The sequence below is a fragment of the Lingula anatina genome, chromosome 6, assembly GCF_051362555.1.
Source record: "Lingula anatina isolate TDL-2025a chromosome 6, LinAna3.0, whole genome shotgun sequence".
Lineage (NCBI taxonomy): Eukaryota > Metazoa > Brachiopoda > Lingulata > Lingulida > Lingulidae > Lingula > Lingula anatina.
The window spans coordinates 1,741,400-1,763,593 of NC_141772.1; the positions used below are offsets into that span (position 1 = coordinate 1,741,400).

The window sequence follows — 22,194 nt, forward strand, 5'->3', positions numbered from 1 at the left end:
GGCACCCTTGCTCATATACTAGACGCAGATCTCACCATTTATCCTCTTGAATTCCTAGAAATTTGACAGCGATGTGAAAGGGATCAAATACAGGGGCAGATTCAAAGATATTTTCTGACAGGCTTCCACATCATCTAAATTGATCCACCTTCCATTTTTGACCGTCTTCCGACAAAAAAAGAATAGATACCCGTCATTGTAAACTTGAAAATCTGACCGTCTTCCGGAAGACCCAGAAGACGGCCTAAATCCGCCCCTAAAATAAACGGGATATGACTGCTTGATCTAGCTGTAAATAATCCCCACCCATGCTTCCTTGGCTTATGAAAAGGGCATACATGTAACTGAATAAAAATAAAGCAAGGAAAGAAAATAAAATGCTCAATGAACACTAGCTAAATGTGTGTACAAATATCAGTCGATTAAACAATAGAGGAGAGCACAGCCGTACACGTGTACGCGCCTCCCTTAACTTACAAAGTACACCCCCCCCCCCCCCCCCCCACACACACACACACACCAAATAGACAAAAATAAATAAAAGTTTAACGGGCGAAGCGAGACAAAACCAAGGTTTTATCCATCCCCGTGAACAACAAAACGCCCCGGCAAAAAAAGATAAACAAAAGATTAGAACGTATACCTATACTTCAAAGGTTGTTGGAAAGAGCGGGCGAAATGAAAATTCAAAACAGAATACCCTCTCACTGTATTTTTATCTTATTTCTTGAAAAAAATTAATTAATTCAAAATTTGTCCATGATCTTTTCAAATATTTCTTCATTCTTAAATATCAAAGAGGTAATCTACTGAGTAAAAAACAAAACATAATTATTGTTCAGTTAGATTATGACGAAGATAAGCATGCAATGTCAAGATGAAGGTGAAATTAAGTGTTTATATGATATTTTTCAATAGGCAGACTCTATCAAGGCATCTTTTGATTAATTCCTGACTTTTTTCCCTTGATCGACAAGGGAAGGAAGGGTTTGGGGATAACGCTCAAACAAAAGGTGCCCCTCTCAGCATCTGATCCATTTTCAGAAGATAAAATAAGCCTACACGTTTAAATACCTATGTACTGATTAAGTGCAATATGACGTCTAAACAACAGGCTAAGGTATTTTTGTTCGCTTCCAACACCCTGAGTGCCACTGTAGGTAGATTAAAAGAGACTTCAGGTTACAGCATGCTGATGATACAGGGGTTAGATTCAAATGACCATCAAACTCAGGTCGCTACGGAAGACAACAATTCTGATTATATAGAGCAAGGACGTGTATAGAATATATTCAATATGCATCCTTGCATGGAGCTAGGATATCAGTGAGCTTTGGAAAATCAAGATGACTTCCTTTAATTGCAGTTGATTAAATTACCTTCTCACCTTCCAGACGCAGATTCTACGGCGTACCCTACGAGACAGAAGTTGGTGATTGTTGGGGATGGCGCCTGTGGTAAATCCTGCCTGCTCAACGTGTTTACACAGGACGACTTTACCCTCAGCTATATTCCCACCGTCTTTGAGAACTACGTAACCGACATAGAAGTGGATGGAAAACAGGTGCGACTCTTTTGTAGTATTTTTTTAAAATTAAATTGAAGACTTGAGAGTTAAAATTGTCTGTTATAAAATATAGTGTTCATCCGTTCATTTGATTTAAGCTCTTCTCTCTCTCATATATTCCTACTGTTTTTAATTAGAAATAATGTTTTTTATTTCAGATCGAGTTGACACTTTGGGATACTGCCGGCCAGGAAGATTACGACCGTTTACGGCCCTTATCTTATCCCGATACTGACGTCATACTAATGTGTTACTCTACAGACAGTCCTGACAGCCTGGCCAACATCGCCGAAAAATGGGCCCCGGAGATCAACCACTTTTGTCCCAATGTTCCTGTAGTTCTAGTGGCAAATAAAAAGGACTTGAAAAAAGATGAAGAGATCATTACTAAACTGGCAAAGCTGAACGAAAAGCCGGTGGACTACATGGCTGGGGAAGACACTGCGGCAAAAATTGGTGCTTTTTCTTTCCTTGAGTGTTCGGCGAAAACGCGAGAGGGCGTTAGAGACGTATTTGAGCCTGCCACGAGAGCGACACTGTTGAAAAGGAAACGCCGTAAGATCCATCGCAGATGTTAATTTTTTTATTACTCTGTTCTAAAGAAATTTGTCATAAGTGATGCTGGCAAGTGGAAGCAAAGTACAGACAATCTTGGTCGTTAAAAATAAATACATTGTAAGTAATGCCGTAATACTTACTGCTAAAACATTAACATGTAGGCTATATGTGCCATCAATCCAATTTGATTCTTGTAAATTATGTTTTTTATATTATACACATTAAATGTCCTTAATAACAATTATTCGTTGTTAACCAAGCGTATAATTGACCAATTTATATTCTTTCATAGTTTTGATATTTGATAACTTCCATTTTTTTCTGGATGAATTACAATCGCAAATTTTTCTAACGAAATTTAAGACGTATTTATAAGTCAGAGTTCTAGAACATCGTTATCAGTGAAAAAGGACTCTTAGAAAATTCATACTATTTTCGAGGTTTTGGGAGTGGATGTGCAAGTGCTTAGCCCCACTGAAAAGTAAACCAGTCTCTCTCTCTCTCTCTCTCTCCTAAAATCACGCGTACATAACCCAGAGGAGGCCCTATCCCTAACCCCTCTCTCTCTCTCTCTCTCTCTTCTAAAATCACGCGTACATAACCCAGAGGAGGCCCTATCCCTCACCTCTCTCTCTCTCTCTCTCTCTCTCTCTCTCTCTGTCTCACTATTATTCCATCACAGTAAACTACAGAATCAAGATAGCAAAATGTCTAGCAACAGGCCTGCATTCAGCAACCAGGGTTCCTTTTGTCGAAAACTGAACCTCTCCTTCCCCTCAGTTGACCCAGCTTGAGAAATGTCATAGAATTTAAATCAAGTATTGATTCAGAGGGGATCTTTTCTTGCCAAAAAGACGTTTTTAACCCCACCACCTCGCCCTGCCTACGGACATGAGCCTTATATGTTGTTTACATTTTTTTATATTATAAACGAGATAAGTGATAAGTGATATATCGGTCACTGAATAAATGGCTTGACCAAAGTAAAGGTCAGTTTTTAGAGTCACCTAAATGATCACTTGTGGGAGTAATTGTCATCTGAACTAACTATTTTACCTTAACTATACCAAATTAAAGGTAGATAAAATCAAGCAACTCTTTTCATCGCTACCTTTCAGTAACATTCAGGAGTCATAGCCCATGGTAATTTAATTATATTTTTTATTGTTGTTGGGAAAAACACTCTCCTTGAAAGAAAATAGAAAGAAAGTAGATGAAAAAGTCGTCAGTCAGTGAACTCTAGGATCTTATGACAGTCCTTCACTCTTCATGGTTCGTTTCACTACTGATGTGCATTTTCCCTGTCCTGGTGAAAATAAAAGAAGGAAAATGGGAAGCCCCATTTTCTCAAATGCCAAAAATATTGATAAAATTTATTATTATTATTATTATATAAATAAAGGAATGAACAAGTATATAAGCCAAATGCAAAAAGTTGTCTTTATATTTATTTTCTATTGCAACATGACTGAAAATGTGCAAAATGAGAAACAATACGACACCAGAAAAAGTACATCAATATCATTTCGTACAATTAACCGCGGTTAATAATAGATTTTAAAGCAATGCATAAATTAATATTTTAGTATTAAATATTAAATTAACACTATAACAAAAAGCGTAATGTTGCACTGGTTTCGACACTGCAAAAATGCATGTATTATTTATAATAACAAAACAAATGCTAACAACCAATTAAGACAGGCAAAAGCACCAACCACACTTTCAAAAACGTGTGTAATATTAAATCTAAAAAAGCTAATTTTAGGTTAAAACATAGATAAAAATGTAACGATACAAAGTCAACAATCAGCCGACCGCTATTGCCGAAAAAAGTTTTTTTATTATTTTGTTCAAAGCGTTTTTAACAATTTAATGGGGGAGATTTGACATGTAAATATGCAAATAATGATAGTGCAAAAGCTCTGCACAGCAATCTTCCCAAAAAATCTTCACCCAGTCATTCCTCTATAAATAAACCACCCAGTGAGGCTATTTTTAGCATCACGGACCTCCATTATAAAAGAGCGTGGTTCGCCCGGCTAGTCATTTTCTAGCGCGAGAGAATCACCACAAAGATCACAGATAAATATTGTAAATAACAGGTACATCTATGTTTTTTTGAACCAAGACGATGGGATTGTGGTCGTGTCTATACAACGGTGAGGAGTAACTCTCGTTTTCATTTTTTGATATCATTTTACTATTACCTTTAAAAATAAATATCTAATACAAAGTAACATTTTAAAATGATTATTACAGATCAGTTTAATCGTTGTTTCCGCGTTGAACACTATTTTTAATTGATGTAATACTGTTCTTGTGTTATCTGAGGGTAGTATAAAAGATGGGAAAATGATGAGTAAGCGAGGATACGAGAGGAATTATAGATTATTTGTGATAATATTTGCTCAGAGAGAGAGAGAGAGAGAGAGAGAGAGAGAGAGTTAAATGTTATTATACGGCAAGTGAAATACATTTTCATTTTCAGATAGGTCTTCTAACGCTCACCAGCCACGCAAAACAATAATCATTCTTGGAGACGAGGGGTGTGGAAAATCTTGTCTAGTCAGCGTTTTCACAAAGGACGATTTCGCCATAAACCGTCTTCCTGTCCCTTCCACGAGTAATATTTCATACATAGAACGGCAGTTTAAATGTTGCGCTGCATATCATTTCAACCCATGTTCTCATTATCAACAATATCAAAAAATCTTACATATATTTAGTTTGTTCCACACTTGAATAATAAAGAAAAACGTCTGTTTTAAAATTGATGCAGGACCCGCATGATAAAAGCGAGAAAATTTCAAAATTTTACATTCAATCTCTCTGTTAATCCCCCCTCACACGAAACCCTGGAACCATCTATATATATATATATATATATATATATATATATATATATATATATATATATATATATATATATATATAATTTTCAAGAGTGAATATCGATAAAGTAAATTGTGAGTGTGGTATTTATATCTTTAGCTGTAATATCATATTTTTTTAACTTTTAGTTTTACTTTTAGTACTTTATAACTTATTGCTTCTGTATCAGAAATGCCGATTTTGAAAACTTCCTTCCAGATTGAACTTATCCTCCGAGAACCAGCGGGGCTAGATGACGTCACCAGGCTTAACTCCCTTTCAGGCAACAAAAAGGACGCTTTACTGTGTTATTCAATTGACAGTCCCTGCAGTTTTCAAAATGCCTCATACAAATGGGCACCAGAGATCAACAAACGATGCCCCGATGTTCCCATTGTTTTAGTTGGAAACAAAAAGGACTTACGAAATGACAAATATACTATTTGTGAACTAGGGACTGTACACGAAGAACCGATTGGTTGGCAAGCGGGACAGAAAATGGCCGAAAAGTTAAATGCGTTTTCTTATATGGAATGTTGAGCAAAAACGCGGGAAGGAATTCGAGAGTTGTTTGAGACGGCAGCAAAAGCGGCGGTGTTGAAAAAGAAGTGTCCAACTGTTGTTCGGAAATGATAATAAGAAATAATAAAAAAGAGTTATGTACCATATATATATATATATATATATATATATATATATATATATATATATATATATATACTTATTTCATGGGCACAGCTGAAACCCGGAAAACTAGCTGTATTAAAAATGAAATAAAATACTTTGATGCCTTTCTCAGCGTTTATATGCAAATATTAAATAAGTACTATGTACTATTTGTCGTTAAGCGTTTATTGGTCCAACTTGACAATGATCGCTATCTGAAACAGAAGAGTAAATTACATAAGTCTGCATAAATAATAATCCTATAAATACACGTTTCTATAGTAGACCTATAACCTGTTTAGAGGAAGGGTATGCATAAAAAAAGAGTGTAGCACACTGAATATTTTGGTATTTTTACAAATTAATAATATCTGTTGAAGTCTACCTGGACACCTGAAGTAAGTAACTCTAACACAAGTGAACAATAACTAACCACTGCACTACCTGTGCAGCTCTTTATTATAGTACCAAATATGCAAATGACCCAATGCTACAAGTCCAATAAATATGATTGGCTAGTTTACCACTGCATAACCACTGCAATGCAACACTTTACCATAATTGTTTGAGATGTTATCACATAGCCATTATGTAAGTTCTACAAGAGGAAACCATTGCCTTCTTGCATGTTCAATGCCCAAATTCTATTGCGACAGTGATTTATATTGATGTAGGCGTGTGCATCGGTCCGTCCAAAGTCGCTATTTATTTCTCCATACTTGATTCACTAATTATTATCTTTAATTGTATACATTCCTGATATTACTTAACTTTATTTTTATAATCCGATTTAACAAGGAGTTATTTTATTCTTTGTGAGCATACCTTTTAACCACGGGATTCTTGTTCCATTTTATTTTGTTACATAAGCCAATCATGTTATCAAAATGCATTGTGGTGTACTTGGTAAAAAAATGACAAAGTTCAATGATTTTTTTTAAAATATGAACGAAAAATGCTTTTTAAAGGCCTGTATTACTATCTCTTAGTTTTGGCAGAGATATCAAATATCAGTTTGGAAATGGTTATAGGTATTAGGGAATTCTTGCTCGCTTTTCTCTTTGAATAATGCAAAAATTATAAACAAGGAAATTCTTATTTTTCATGTTGATATTTTATTCCTGGTGGCATATTGAGTTTTTTTAATAGCCTATCACAGTATATGAAGAGATACATGTATTATCTTCATTTCAACTTTCTGTTCTGTCATTTGGCTTTGTCAATAAGCTAACAACATTTTGGAAGAAAATTGTAGTCTTTAGCAACTCAGCTAGGCTCGGGCAGATCATCCCTCCAGTTCAGATTTTGGTATTGCTCATATCTTTAACAAGAGATAGAGACCTTGAAGGTCCCTCCGATACCAAACCCGTACACACCTATTGCATACGTCCCATTGGATAAGTCTCCTTGAGGGATCTGGAGCAGAGAGGTAAAGCCAGAACAGCCATCAAAGTCGTCATTGGAGTACGCACTGTTACCTTGGCGGATATTGCATGTCTGACTTCCACCGGATTCAATATTAGACATAGCATCACAGGAAAAAAGAGCCAGCTTCGTGTCGTAGTCGGCGGCATTGCATGTGGATATAATGATGTTGTTACTTCCTGAGTAACAGATGCTGTATCGCAACGGTGCCAGATTATTTGCGACATATTGATAGCTGTCGTTGAAGGTATAGGTTGTACCATCACACATGACTTGTTGAACGTCCGCTGTAAGTGTTAATATAATTTAAGTGTAAATATAATTTCGACTTTCACATTGGCCACACTATTTTACAATAATAATGATTATATATACCCGGTTAATATATATATATATATATATATATATATATATATATATATATATATATATATATATATATATATATATATATATATGAATTTCCGAAATTGGATCCCGTAAAAGTTTTTAAAAGTAAAATAAAAATAAAAAGATTATTAGTAATAATGATAATTAAAAATAAAAATAATTAAGTTTTATACAAGTACAACATTGGTCAAAAAGGTTGTCCCACCCCCACTTCCATATACTTTTATTTACAAATGATCAGCTCACAGGTGTAAATTGTTATAACTAGTGCTTTTTATTCTAGATACCATGTCTAACATGAATAATGGTTAAAAAAATACAAAATAGTGGTCTGTTTAGGAAGAATGGGAAAATATCCCACAAAACAGAATTATTACCCTTGTTGAAGGCTTGTCGCGCCATCTACAGGAGATAATTACAGTACGCGGTAGACGCACACGCTATTAGGCAGGTGACCTCTAACGAGCACATCCTAATGCTAATTATGTGTAAATTTGGTGACATTTGGTGGCGTCTTTTCAATTAAATAGGCACTTCTTTACATCCGTAGAAATCACAGTGGAACATTGGATCTGAGGGGGTACTTGTTATAAATTTGACTTAATGGTATAAAATGTGCATTTTACAACTCAATGAACTGTCTGTTATTTTAAAACAGTATGACATAGATTATGCCTGCATAACAGGGAGCTGGTGCAACTCATCCATCTCTGACAGCATATAATACAGTGAGAAAAGACAGAGAGCAGAAGAGGGGCGGTGGATTGGTTTGTTACATCTAAGAATCAATACCTTTCAAGATATGGAATGAGCTAGTCTGCAACCTGGAATCACTATGGATAACTTTGAGACCAAACAGACTACCTCGGCGTGAATTCTCACACATCAGCCTTGGCGCAATTTACCACCCTCTAGGTGCAGATAACAAGAGTATGACCCAACATATCATATCTTCCACTGACTTTATCCTCAGGGTCCACCCGTATTCAGCAGTCTTCCTTATTGGTGACTTTAACACACTCCCTGACAACCAATTTAAGAGAGCCTTCAACTTGAGACAGATTGTCAGGAAGGGTACAAGAAGAGAATCAATACTGGACAAAATCTTCACTAACATTGACCAATATTACAAGGTGCCCGAAATACTACCGCCAATAGGACATCCGACCACAATGCAGTACTCTCCCTTCCTGCAAATCATAACCGCAATCCATGTGGTAAAGAGGAAAAGATCCGCTGTCGCTCCATGGGAAAAAATGAAAAAAATTCTTTTCGCTCATGAGCTCATGAAAGTGAATTGGACACCACTGTATAAAATGGACACTTGTGCAAACCAGTACCAGTTCTTCGAAGAGACAATTAACAATCTCCTTGACACCTATCTTCCAATGAGAGTCATCAGCAGACACACAACGGACAAACCCTGGGTAACATCTGATTTCAAGGACCTCATCAAACGGCGTCAGAGAGCCCTCAGCGAAGGAAATACTAGCCTTTCACATGCACTCAGGAACAAAATCAAAAGGACAAATAAACAACTTAAGTCAAAATACTATAAAAATAAAATAGAATCATTGAAACAGTCCAACTCTTCCCTATGGTGGAAAAAATCAAAAGAATTATCTGGGATGCAAAACAATGTCACTTTACTCCAACTGCTGGCAGATAGCACATCTTCAGGCAATCTTCCAGTTCTGGCAAACAAAATCAATACCTTTTTTCATAGTGTCAGCCAAGACCTGTCACCTTTACAACCTGACGGAAATGCCCAGCAGAGTTGTATAGTACCTGACAAATTTGTTATCTGCACAGCGGATGTAGAAAAATTACTATCCAAAGTAAAGCTGTCTTAAGCTAAAGGCCCAGACCAAATTCCAAATTGGGTTCTCAGAGACTTTGCAGACTACTTGTCAAAACCACTTTGTGCAATTTTCAATAGCTCAGTAAGGGATGGTTGCGTACCAAAAATTTGGAAATCTGCAGAGATAATACCCATTCCAAAAGTGAATCAGCCAAAGGTAATAGAGTCAGATCTTAGACCTATATCACAAACACCAGTTCTAAGTAAAATTTTGGAGTCTTTTGTAACAAAGTGGGTTACAGATGGTCTGCAAATTGATAGAGCACAGTTTGGTGGCATTCAGAATAGTTCAACTACTCACGCCTTAGTTGAATTGACTCATAGATTACTAGAAGGACTTGAACCATCCCCCAAAACAAAGTCTTATGCTCAGGTGTTATTTTTAGATTTTGCTAAAGACTTCGACAGGATTGATCACCATATCTTAATGAAAAAATTAGAAATTCAAGGGATAGACCAATTGGCTGACTGGGTCAAGCAAAACAAGATGAAACTTAATGTAAAGAAGACTAAGTCAATGGACATAAATTTTACCAAGAACTGTAATCTTACAATGCCAACATTGGAAATAGATGGTGAACGTGTAGAAAAGGTCAAAAAGTTTAAGATACTTGGTGTTATTTTAACCCCAGACCTCAAGTGGGCTGAACACATCCGAATCATGTATGCTAAGGCATGTTTAAAGCTCTTTTATCTCAGACAGCTAAAGAGGGCAAAACTGGACATACAAGATTTATTAACTATTTACCAGTCTGTAATAAGATCAGTTTTAGAATATGCATGTCCAGTATGGGGACCAGGTCTGACTGCTGAGCAATCTGAATGTCTAGAGTCAGTTCAAGAGAGAGCTTTAAGGATTATTTGCCCTGGTCTCAGTTATGATGATGCCTTAAAAGTTTGTAACATTGACACCCTAGACAAACGTAGACATTTGCTGTATCAGAGGTTTTATACAAAATTAAAAAATTGTGAAAAGTTAGGACATTTATTGACTGAAAGAAACACCCGCCCTTTACGAAACACCAAATTCTTACAACCAAAAGTGAACGTTTTAAAAATTCCTTTATTAATTATTGCCTTTTTAACTTGTAGTAATTTATGGATGCCGTTTTAATTTGTAGTATTTTAAGAATAATTTATTGTTTTATAATTTAAAGTTTATTGTCAATTTTCTTTTAAACATTCTTTGTACAACTTCAACCTTAGGGTTGCAATTTTATCAAATAAATTATTATTATTATTATTATTATTATTAAACATACAGAAAAGATTAATATAAATGAAGTACAGCTTCAGTTGGAAAACCACATATATATAATTTCATCTTGAGTTGGAAAACCAGCTCAATTCCATTATTTTTCAAGAAGAAAGGCATTTTTTTTTTTTTTTTTTTTTTTTTGCAAAAATGTTGGACTTTGAACTCCCACTGGCATGAAGCCTCATGGTAGTTACATATTCTTAGTGTCCACGTTAGATAAATAAAAAATTGGTGTTGACTTTGTTGTTAAGCATAATGTATTATTGCATCAAAACTGTCAAAAAAAAAAATTCTTTGCATCATTGTGTGTTCATCTAACAGCTTTGCTGCCTTGTTGATTCTCTTTCTACACACTGTTATGTAGGTTAAAAAAGATGCCATACTTACGACACCGTCTTGTTAGTTCAGCTGAAAAAATTGATAAGAAGAAATATATTAGAAAAGCACATTAATGATATATATATACAAATAATCTATATATTGTACAACTTCTGCCACCACTTTTGCCGATAAATTTGAGAAATGAATCCTTAATGTCAAAACATACACCAGTTTCCCAACATATCAACAATTTTTTGTTCACTGCGTTTTTTAATGATCCTATAACGTGGATTGCAAGGTAATATCCATTACCACAATTATTTTCAATTTTAAAAACCACATCTTACATGCAGTTAGCTTGTAGTGCCTTTTTACACACTGGTATGTAGGTTATAGAAGATGCACTGTGCCTGAGATAATTTATAAAACTCCCTGGCTATCTATCATCTAAGACCTTAACTAATTTAAAAATCAGTAAAACGAGGCAGCAAGCAGCCTTAAGTAAAACACAAAAAATAAACACATATGAAAGTTGGTCTACACTGAAGAAAAATTAGTATTAAATATTTTTGTGTTAAATGTAATATCATACTTACGACATTGTGCGATAGATTCAGCTGAAAACGTGAAAAGATGTATTTTGCAAAAGTACACGAAAATATTCATACAATCATGTGCATATTCTGCCAACGTGAACAAAGATGTTAATATATATTATATATTGGTTTAGATATGAATTAATTGATATTATTCTCTCAATAGTAAAATATAGAACTCTATAGACTATCTCTATACAGCAACTAAAATTTCCCGTTTCTGCTTTTTTGTCTAGCCCATAAAACCAACTATTCTTACCAATTATTTTCTATTTCTGGCTATAGAAAGATAGCAGTAGGGAGGGCACGTTTGCAAATCAAATGTAATGTTTGATGTAATACTTACGACATGTCGGCATTTCTAGGGGAAAAAAGAAAGGCAATATTAAACACAATGGGGCATCACTTGAATAATATAATCATTCAAACAATTATCATTTAAACATTGATTTTTCAGATACTTTAAAGTTTAGGTGATTCGATCAATGAAGCCATATGATAAAAGACAAAATAGTGGAATTTGTTTAATGCTGAATTATCAAAAGAAAAAGAGGTGTTCGCGGAATTCAACTTTAACGGTTACATATGATTGGGTTTATTTCCTTATCCGCTATTAGCTACCGTGGAAATGAACATTGTCATTTTATGAGATAACGTAGTCACATCCAATATACATTGAGGTAAATATGCTAGTTCCAGTTGGTGACGTAAAAGTAGTTATTTGGGAGAGAAAACTTTTATGTCCATTTCAAACAATATGTACTACAAACTGGTGTCAGGAAATTGGCGTAGGTTTAATCTCTACATAAAAAACAGCAACTCCCTTGATAATGTTGAAATCAGAACAACACAACAAAGAGTTCATAGCGTTTCCTTCAAATGGTTACACATAATTTGAAAAGAAATGTATAAAAGACTAAGTTTCCTTCGAACTTAAAAACCAATAACTTGACTTCCACTTCCCCCTTTTCCTAATGCCAGTGAATACTGCATCCTAACAGTTTAAATACGGTACTATCGAAATCAAACACCCTATTCCTGGATACAATATTGTTATAAGTTCAAGAGTTTACAAATAAGATCACCTGCACAAAATATATACAAATTTAAATAAGAATTGAAAGATTTTAAAATATCAAAACTGAGCCCCCTGCTAGGGTATTAAAATGACAACCGTTAAATCATAAAAAATTCCTTACTCTAAGTTGAATTGGTAAAAACAAACATAACATCAAATGGGTTTTTAAGCACAGTTTTTATGTCGAGTTTTTATTTATTCAAGGACCAATATTTGAGAAGAAAAGTATAAAGTACAAACTTTTCATCGAACATCAGAACCAATATGTCGACTTCAAATCCCCCCTTTCCTAATGGTGGTAATGGTACTGCACCCATGCAATAAAGTCTAACTGCCAGTTCTCACCTGGAACGCAATTTTGTGGATCTGGAACAGAAGAGTTGAACATGTATCCCTCTTCACACACACAGACCAGAGGTTCTGGACAAGGTAAACTTTGACCTTCTTCGTTGGTAGTATTCTGGCAGTTTGACACAGTACTGTTATCCACTATCTCACAGCATCTGGTATTATTACCACACACAACTGGGGGCCTCACTTCAATTTATGAAACAAAAGACAAAACTTGTCAATACAGGGAAATGAATTTATATAGATTTCATTTTGAAACATTATGTCATGATCATTGCATTTCTGTGTGTGTCCTTCTAAGACGAGGTACAGTGTGCCATATAAAACATTGCCAAATTCCACCCACTTTGACAAGGACGATGGTCATCCGACATTTTCCAACCAGTGTAAATTACAAAGCTACATGTCACCCTTACGTAAACCATGATTAAAATTTTTATTTCGATATTATGTTATAAGATCTAAAGATTAATAATGAAATCATCTGCACAATATATACATGTTTACAAGTTTAAATAGGGTAGTATTGAACCAACAATCACAAATCAACTGAGAGTGCCTTACTCTTCCTTGAAAAGGTTAAACACACACACACACACACACACACACACACACACACAGGACTTTAACCAACAATGAGAGTTCTCACCTGGAACGCAATTTTGTGGATCTGGATCAGAAGAGTTGAACATGAATCCCTCTTCACACGCACAGACCCGAGGTTCTGGACAAGGTAAACTTTGACCTTCTTCATTGGTAGTATTCTGACAGTTTGACACTGTACTGTTATCCACTACCTCACAGCATCTGGTATTATTACCACACACAACTGAGGGCCTCACTTCAATTTATGAAACAGAAGACAAAACTTATCAACACAGGGAAATTATTTTATATAGATTCCAATTCAGAACATGATGCCAGGATTATTGTGCTTCGGTGTGCATCCTTCTACAGTGTGTAACATGAAAGACAGTGCGCCATACAAAACATTGCCAAATTCCAGTCAACGTGACAATTGACTGTGGGTATACGATACACGTTTTTCAACCACTGTAACTTTAAATGCTGCATAAGATCTTACGTTTAATAATGAAGTCATATGCACAATGTACACCAATACTTTGGGGGAGATAAATGACTGTGGAATGATATGCTCCTGCTATCAGTTTATTAACAAGTTTACAAGTTTAAATATGGTTGTATCGAAATCACAAACACAAAGCATAAAGAGTGCCTTACTCTTCCTTGAAGAGGTAAAAAAGCAGAACTTAAACCAGCAAAGACAGTGGGCCAAAAAAACATGGCCAAATTCCATCCAATGTGACGTATGACGATGCGGGTACACGATACCTACTTTTAAGTTATATGTCACGTGTACGCAAACCATGATTAAAAATATTATTTCTACATATACTGTTATGAGATCTAAAGTTTAACGATGAAGTCATCTGCACAATATATACATGTTTAATTACAAATTTAAATATGGGAGTATCAAAATCACAAACACAAATCATATAGAGTGCCTTACTCTTCCTTGAAAAGGTAAAAAGCAAAACTTTAACCAATAATAACAGAACTCACCTGGAACGCAATTTTGTGGATCTGGATCAAAAGTGTTGAACATGAATCCCTCATCACACACACATACCAGAGGTTCTGGACAAGGTAAACTTTGACCTTCTTCATTGGTAGTATTCTGACAGTTTGACACTGTACTGTTATCCACTACCTCACAGCATCTGGTATTATTACCACACACAACTGAGGGCCTCACTTCAATTTATGAAACAGAAGACAAAACTTATCAACACAGGGAAATTATTTTATATAGATTCCAATTCAGAACATGATGCCAGGATTATTGTGCTTCGGTGTGCATCCTTCTACAGTGTGTAACATGAAAGACAGTGCGCCATACAAAACATTGCCAAATTCCAGTCAACGTGACAATTGACTGTGGGTATACGATACACGTTTTTCAACCACTGTAACTTTAAATGCTGCATAAGATCTTACGTTTAATAATGAAGTCATATGCACAATGTACACCAATACTTTGGGGGAGATAAATGACTGTGGAATGATATGCTCCTGCTATCAGTTTATTAACAAGTTTACAAGTTTAAATATGGTTGTATCGAAATCACAAACACAAAGCATAAAGAGTGCCTTACTCTTCCTTGAAGAGGTAAAAAAGCAGAACTTAAACCAGCAAAGACAGTGGGCCAAAAAAACATGGCCAAATTCCATCCAATGTGACGTATGACGATGCGGGTACACGATACCTACTTTTAAGTTATATGTCACGTGTACGCAAACCATGATTAAAAATATTATTTCTACATATACTGTTATGAGATCTAAAGTTTAACGATGAAGTCATCTGCACAATATATACATGTTTAATTACAAATTTAAATATGGGAGTATCAAAATCACAAACACAAATCATATAGAGTGCCTTACTCTTCCTTGAAAAGGTAAAAAGCAAAACTTTAACCAATAATAACAGAACTCACCTGGAACGCAATTTTGTGGATCTGGATCAGAAGTGTTGAACATGAATCCCTCATCACACACACATACCAGAGGTTCTGGACAAGGTAAACTTTGACCTTCTTCATTGGTAGTATTCTGACAGTTTGACACTGTACTGTTATCCACTACCTCACAGCATCTGGTATTATTACCACACACAACTGGGGGCCTCACTTCAATTTATGAAACAGAAGACAAAACTTGTCAACACAAGGAAATGAATTTATATAGATTTCATTTTGGAACATTATGTCTTGATCATTGCATTTCTGTGTGTATCCTTTTACAACATTATTTTAGAACTCATTAATTTTAGGACATTATGGCAAATTCATGCTTATATGTTTATACTTCTAACATGGGATACAGTGTGCCATAAACAGCATTGCCAAATTCCACCCACTGCGATGTGTGATGACTGGTATACAACACTTGTTTTCCAAGCAGTGTAAATTACAATACTACATGTCACGTATATAAAACCATGATTAAAATATTATTTTTCCATATATTGTTATAAGATCTAAAGTTTAATAGTGAAGTCATATGCACAATATACACGTGTACAAGTTTAAGTACGATAGTATTAAAATCATGAACACAAATCACTGAGAGTGCTTTACTCTTCCTTGAAAAGGAAAAAAGCAGAACTTTAACCAGCAATGAGAGTTCTCACCTGGAACGCAATTTTGTGGATCTGGATCAGAAGAGTTGAACATGTATCCCTCATCACACACACAGACCAGAGGTTCTGGACAAGGTAAACTTTGACCTTCTTCGTTGGTAGTATTCTGGCAGTTTGACACTGTACTGTTATCCACTATCTCACAGCATCTGGTATTATTACCACACACAACTGGGGGCCTCACTTCAATTTAAGAAACAGAAGTGAAGACTTGTCAACACAAGGAAATGAATTTATATAGATTTCATTTTGGAACATTATGTCTTGACCATTGCATTTCTGTGTGTATTCTTCTAACATGGGGTACAGTGTGTCATATAAAACACTGCCAAATTATACCCACTTTGACAAGGGCGATGGTCATCTGACATTTTCCAACTAGTGTAAATTACAAAGCTACATGTCACGCGTACTCAAACAATGATTAAAATTTTACTTCTACACATTGTTATAAGATCTTTAGATTAATAATGAAGTCATCTGCACAATACATACATGTTGACAACTTTAAATATGGTAGTATTGAAATCACAAACACAAAGCATAAAGAGTGTCTCACTCTTATTGAAAAGGTAAAAAAGCAGAACTTTAACCAGCAATGAAAGTTCTCACCTGGCACGCAATTTTGTGGATCTGAATCAGAAGAGTTGAACATGTATCCCTCTTCACACACACAGACCAGAGGTTCTGGACAAGGTAAACTTTGACCTTCTTCATTGGTAGTATTCTGGCAGTTTGACACTGTACTGTTATCCACTACCTCACAGCATCTGGTATTATTGCCACACATAACTGGGGGCCTCACTTCAATTTATGAAACAAAAGACAAAGCTCATGAATAATTTTAGAGCATTATTTTAGAACTCATTAATTTTAGGACACTGTGGCAAATTCATGCTTATACGCTCGTATGTTTATACTTCTAACATGGGATACAGTGTGCCATAAACAGCATGCCAAATTCCACGCACTGCAATGTGTGACGACTGGTATACAACACCTGTTTTCCAAGCAGTGTAAATGACAAAGCTACATGTCACACACACACACATATATATATATATATGTCAAAGGCCCGGATCAAATCTAGTCCCATGCATAAAGAGCCCAGACTCCATGTTTATTACACCCTGGCTGGGCCCATTATTTTTGGTGTCTTTGCATTGTTAACAGCATAATGGGCAAGTTAAATGACCAAGTTAATTGACCAAATTAATTGGCCAAGCTGCCAGTTTGTTTGTATGGCATGTGCAGTTGTCTTAGATCAAGGCACAAATGAAGCCCACCTTTAATTTAACATTTCTTTAGTGTTTAGCTTTTTATGCATTCCAACCACTGCGGCAAGTGACACCCATCTTTCAAACAGTGTAAATTACAATGCTACATGTCACTTATTTACCAGCCATGATTAAAAATATTATTTCTCCAAATTTTGCTAGAAGATTTAATATTGAAGTCATCTTCACAAAATATACATTTTATAAGTTTAAATATGGTAGTATAGATATAACAAACACAAATCGTATAGAGTGCCTTACTCTTCCTTGAAAAGGTAAAAACATGCAGTCCTTTAACCAACAATGAGAGTTCTCACCTGGAACGCAATTTTGTGGATTAGGATCAGAAGAGTTGAACAGGTATCCCTCTTCACACACACAGGCCAGAGGTTCTGGACAAGGTAAACTTTGACCTTCTTCATTGGTAGTATTCTGACAATTTGACACTGTATTATTATCCACTACCTCACAGCATCTGGTATTATTACCACACACAACTGGGGGCTTCACTTCAATTTATGAAACAGAAGTCAAGACACGTGAACACAGGGAAATTAATTTAGAACATTATTTTAGAACTCATAAAATTTAGATCACTGTGCCAAATTTATTGTGTTCGTGGGTTTATACTTTTAACATGAGATACAGTGTACCATACACAACATTGCCTAATTTCACCCACTGTGAAGTGTGACGATGGGTATGCGATATCCATTTTGAAACCAGTGAAAATTACTAAGCTACATACCACAAACGTAATCCCATATACGATTACAAACATTATTCCTAGATACACTGTTATAAGATCAAGAGTTTAAAAACAAGATCACATGCACAAAATACATACAAATTTCAACAAAAATTGAAAGATTTTAAAAGAACAACACTGAGCCCCTGACGAGGGTATTAAAACCACAAGGGTAAAATCATAAAGAATTCCTTACTCTAAGTTGAATTGGTAAAAACAAACATGACATCAAATGGGTTTTTAAGCACACTTTTTATGTCGAATTATAATTTATTCAAGGAAGGACCAATATTTGAAAAGAAAAGAAATGCATAGTAACTTTTTATCAAAACCAATATCTCGACTTCAACCTCCCCCCCCCCCCCCCATCCTTTCCTAATGGTGGTAGTGGTACCGCACCCATGCAATAAAATCTATAACTGCCTGTTCTCACCTGGAACGCAATTTTGTGGATCTGGAACAGAAGAGTTGAACATGTATCCCTTTTCACACACACAGACCCGAGGTTCTAGGCAAGGTAAACTTTGACCTTCTTCATTGGTAGTATTCTGACAGTTCGACACTGTACTGTTATCCACTACCTCACAGCATCTGGTATTATTACCACACACAACTGGGGGCCTCACTTCTATTTATGAAACAGAAGACAAAACTTGTCAACACAGGGAAATGAATTTATATAGATTTCATTTTGAAACATTATGTCATGATCATTGCATTTCTGTGTGTGTGCTTCTAAGACGAGGTACAGTGTGACATATAAAACATTGCCAAAGTCCACCCACTTTGACAAGGACGATGGTCATCCAACATTTTTCCAACCAGTGTAAATTACAAAGCTACATGCCACCCTTACGTAAACCATGATTAAAATTTTTATTTCGACATTCTGTTATAAGATCTAAAGATTAATAATGAAATCATCTGCACAACATATACATGTTTACAAGTTTAAATAGGGTAGTATCGAACCAACAAAAACAAATCATTGAGAGTGCCTTACTCTTCCTTGAAAAGGTTAAAAAAAAAAAAAAACACAGGACTTTAACCAACAATGGGAGTTCTCACCTGGAACGCAATTTTGTGGATCTGGATCAGAAGAGTTGAACATGTATCCCTCTTCACACACACAGACCAGAGGTTCTGGACAAGGTAAACTTTGACCTTCTTCATTGGTAGTATTCTGGCAGTTTGACACTGTACTGTTATCCACTACTTCACAGCATCTGGTATTATTACCACACACAACTGGGGGCCTCACTTCAATTTATGAAACAAAAGTCAAAACTCATGAATAATTTTATGGCATTATTTTAGAACCCATTATATTTTAGAACATTGTGCCAAATTGATGTTTTTGTGTTAATGTTTCTCACATGAGATACAGTGTACCATACACAGCAATGCCAAATTTCACCCACTGCGACGTGTGACGACTGGTATAAAACACCTGTTTTCCAACCAGTCAAGTACTACATGCCACGTTTACGCAAACCATATATAATTACAAATATTATTTTATTTTCTTGAAATCATGAAAACGAAATCTTAAAATAGTTCTTTGCTCTTCCAATATTCAAGCACATAACTTTTTATCAAACTTCAGAACCAGTACTGTGTATCTCGGCTTCAACCCCTTCTGTTTCCCCTAGTTACTTATACTAATTACCGTACCGCTGCAATAAAGTCTGTGAGTGCCATTTCTCACCTGGAACGCATCTTTTGGAACCTGGATCAGAGGTGTTCAACCTGTATCCCTCATTACACACACAGGACCATTTATGCGGGCAAGGTAAACTTTTTTCAATGATATTATTCTTGCAGTAGATCGAGTGTCTTCTAACCCTACAGCACTTGGAGTTCTCCCCACACACGGGTCTTGGCGAATGTCTTTTACACCCCGTGCCTCGGCTACCGCACTCCTGGCAGCGTATACGTGAGAAGGCGAGGTGCGATGGCTTAGCGTGCCGGCCGCCGTGTTTGCGTTGATGCCCAGGACATGCTCGGGTTATGCAGAAACGACTGTGCCTTGTACGCCCTAAATGTAAATTCAAGATTTTACGAAAAGTATAACAACTTACACCTATATCATCTTTTTGTCTAATTTGATGAAAAGCCTGCATTGAACAAAAACGTATTTAAATTATTACAAGGTATAAAAAGCATGCCATAATGTCCAAATTCACTTGTAAGTAAAATTAACGTTACCATTTTATCGTAAATGAACATGACTATTTTACTGAATCGTGCTCTTTGGTGGATTGGTCTTTATCTTGGCACGATTTTTAAGGCTGATTTCTCATAATTGATATCGCTTGACGCCATTGCATTGAGATATGCATCGTACCATCATGCAAGCCAACCCACGGCTCTTCTTTCATGTACGGTCTGCCACATTTGATCTGTAGATCAGTACATGTAGATCCTGTGATCTCCAATTCTGAATACGTCCTTTGTTGAATGAAGCTATTGTTCTGCACCCTGAGCTTCAGAGATAACTTGACACTAACCTCTTCACTATAGCCTATCTTCATCGTGTCAAGTTACCTTTGACCACATTCGATTGCCCCCGCCGCCCGCCAATCAAATTTAAAGCCCGCACTCAATGACTCATTGAACGATCTAGCCAATGAACGCGAACGAGTCAAAGCGCGCTTTGTTCAAATCCGGACCAATCAAAGATAAGGCTGAATATCAGGGACTTGCCGTAACCTGTGAGCAGCACGCAAAATACATCAGCCCTCAGTAGATAATGATGCAGGGCCTCAAACTGCTCTGGTTTCAATTCCGATATACTCATATTTTGCAAAGAATCAACAGATAACTTAACACATTATTTTACGTAGTCACTCGTAGGAGACGCCATGCTTTCTCCGTGTACGGTTATGCACTCGGAACTACTCGGATGTCTCCGCACTAGACAATAACTTTCTTGTTAGTATGGAGCTTGCGGAATCAGCCGAGGATTACCGCTTGACGGTCAACCAATCAGCGTTTTCACCAAACTTTGGTGAAAAATTTTGAAACTTGGATTCGATTGGCTTATATAAACTAGGTCAAACTATTTTCGTCAGAGGTAACTTGACACAATGAAGATAGGCTATTGTGAAGAGGTTAGTGTCAAGTTATCTCTGAAGCTCAGGGTGTTGTTCTGTCGTGTAATGCATTTTTTGTGAACGTGAAAGTAACAAAACTAAGCAAAATGTTTGGCTAACTGGAACACCGTTCAAAACGAAAGACGGTCCGAGAGAAGTGAGATACTTTATAGCATAATGCTGATGAAACAGGGATCGATCAAATAAAGTCCGAGTCATGGTAATTTAAAAACAAACAGCATCTATCTTTAAAATACTTAATGGTGAATTATAAAAGTCATAATTTAGCACTTACGAATATTGGCGACCGCATACAGTGCAACCAAAACCAAAATCAGACAAAGGAGCATTGTCCTGTACATCTTCATCTTCAAACGGTAGTCCGGGTAACTGGTCCACAGTGACTACGGCAGTATGTGGGTCCGATGAAACGCTCAATGGACTGAAACCTTTTCAGCTTCCTTTTTATAGAAAATTTCTTGGTTGACAAGTTTTAACCGATCATTTGCTAGGGGAGGCACAGTTGTTCTATCCTCTGCCAGGGCCGCATGTTAAATATGTGCATTTTCATTTAGCGCGAGAATCGTGTCATACATAAGCCTGAGACATATCTGTGAATATCTAGAGAAAAATTTATCTGTGGCCCTGGTTGAGGGTAAATTTGGTTACTGCTAAATTTTTTTTTTTTTTGGGGGGGGGGAGGTGCTTCGAAGAATAGGATAATTACACTCTTATTTTGCTAACACACTGGACTGTATTTCGGATATTTTAAAACGCATTGGTGCGTTCCGAGCGAAATACAAGCCAGCGCAATTATCCTATTGTTCGAAGCGGCAGCCGTGAGATAAGTCAGTTACAACTACTCATCGTCTTCTGTATTGGACATTCGAGAGAAAATCG

The 22,194-nt window shown here is 36.1% G+C and overlaps 1 protein-coding gene and 3 long non-coding RNA genes across 5 annotated transcripts; 2 read left to right on the forward strand and 2 right to left on the reverse strand.

The window, feature by feature from the left end:
• The first annotated feature begins 1,096 nt into the window (after window positions 1-1,096).
• Window positions 1,097-2,404, forward strand: LOC106157256 (ras-like GTP-binding protein Rho1). The gene is made up of 3 exons (XM_013532849.2): window positions 1,097-1,160; window positions 1,395-1,564; window positions 1,726-2,404. The coding sequence occupies exons 1-3, from the start codon at window positions 1,097-1,099 to the stop codon at window positions 2,143-2,145; spliced, it is 654 nt and encodes a 217-aa protein (XP_013388303.1). The 3' UTR covers window positions 2,146-2,404.
• A 176-nt stretch (window positions 2,405-2,580) lies between these two features.
• On the forward strand, window positions 2,581-5,363 carry LOC147760974 (uncharacterized). The gene is made up of 3 exons (XR_015335052.1): window positions 2,581-4,287; window positions 4,617-4,751; window positions 5,219-5,363. It is a non-coding gene; the product is annotated as an uncharacterized LOC147760974 (long non-coding RNA).
• Window positions 5,364-6,071: 708 nt separating this feature from the next.
• LOC112042606 (uncharacterized) lies at window positions 6,072-13,127 on the reverse strand. The gene is made up of 3 exons (XR_015335200.1): window positions 12,940-13,127; window positions 10,987-11,877; window positions 6,072-7,377 (listed from the first exon to the last, which is right to left on the reverse strand). It is a non-coding gene; the product is annotated as an uncharacterized LOC112042606 (long non-coding RNA).
• A 3,044-nt stretch (window positions 13,128-16,171) lies between these two features.
• On the reverse strand, window positions 16,172-21,828 carry LOC147760975 (uncharacterized). Of its 2 annotated transcripts, none has more exons than XR_015335147.1 (3): window positions 21,590-21,828; window positions 19,908-20,237; window positions 16,172-16,357 (listed from the first exon to the last, which is right to left on the reverse strand). It is a non-coding gene; the product is annotated as an uncharacterized LOC147760975 (long non-coding RNA). The 2 variants fall into 2 exon arrangements; XR_015335146.1 differs by lacking the exon at window positions 16,172-16,357 and adding an exon at window positions 19,273-19,459 and having other exon boundaries at window positions 21,590-21,827.
• Between the last annotated feature and the right edge of the window lie 366 nt (window positions 21,829-22,194).

Bases quoted from the DNA above. Each gene is read 5' to 3' on its own strand.
- LOC106157256 (XM_013532849.2), top strand. From the start codon at position 1,097: ATGACGTCTAAACAACAGGCTAAGGTATTTTTGTTCGCTTCCAACACC. The intron at 1,161-1,394 runs GTAGATTAAAAG...CTCACCTTCCAG, and splicing joins CACCCTGAGTGCCACTGTAG to ACGCAGATTCTACGGCGTAC. The intron at 1,565-1,725 runs GTGCGACTCTTT...TTTTTATTTCAG, and splicing joins TAGAAGTGGATGGAAAACAG to ATCGAGTTGACACTTTGGGA.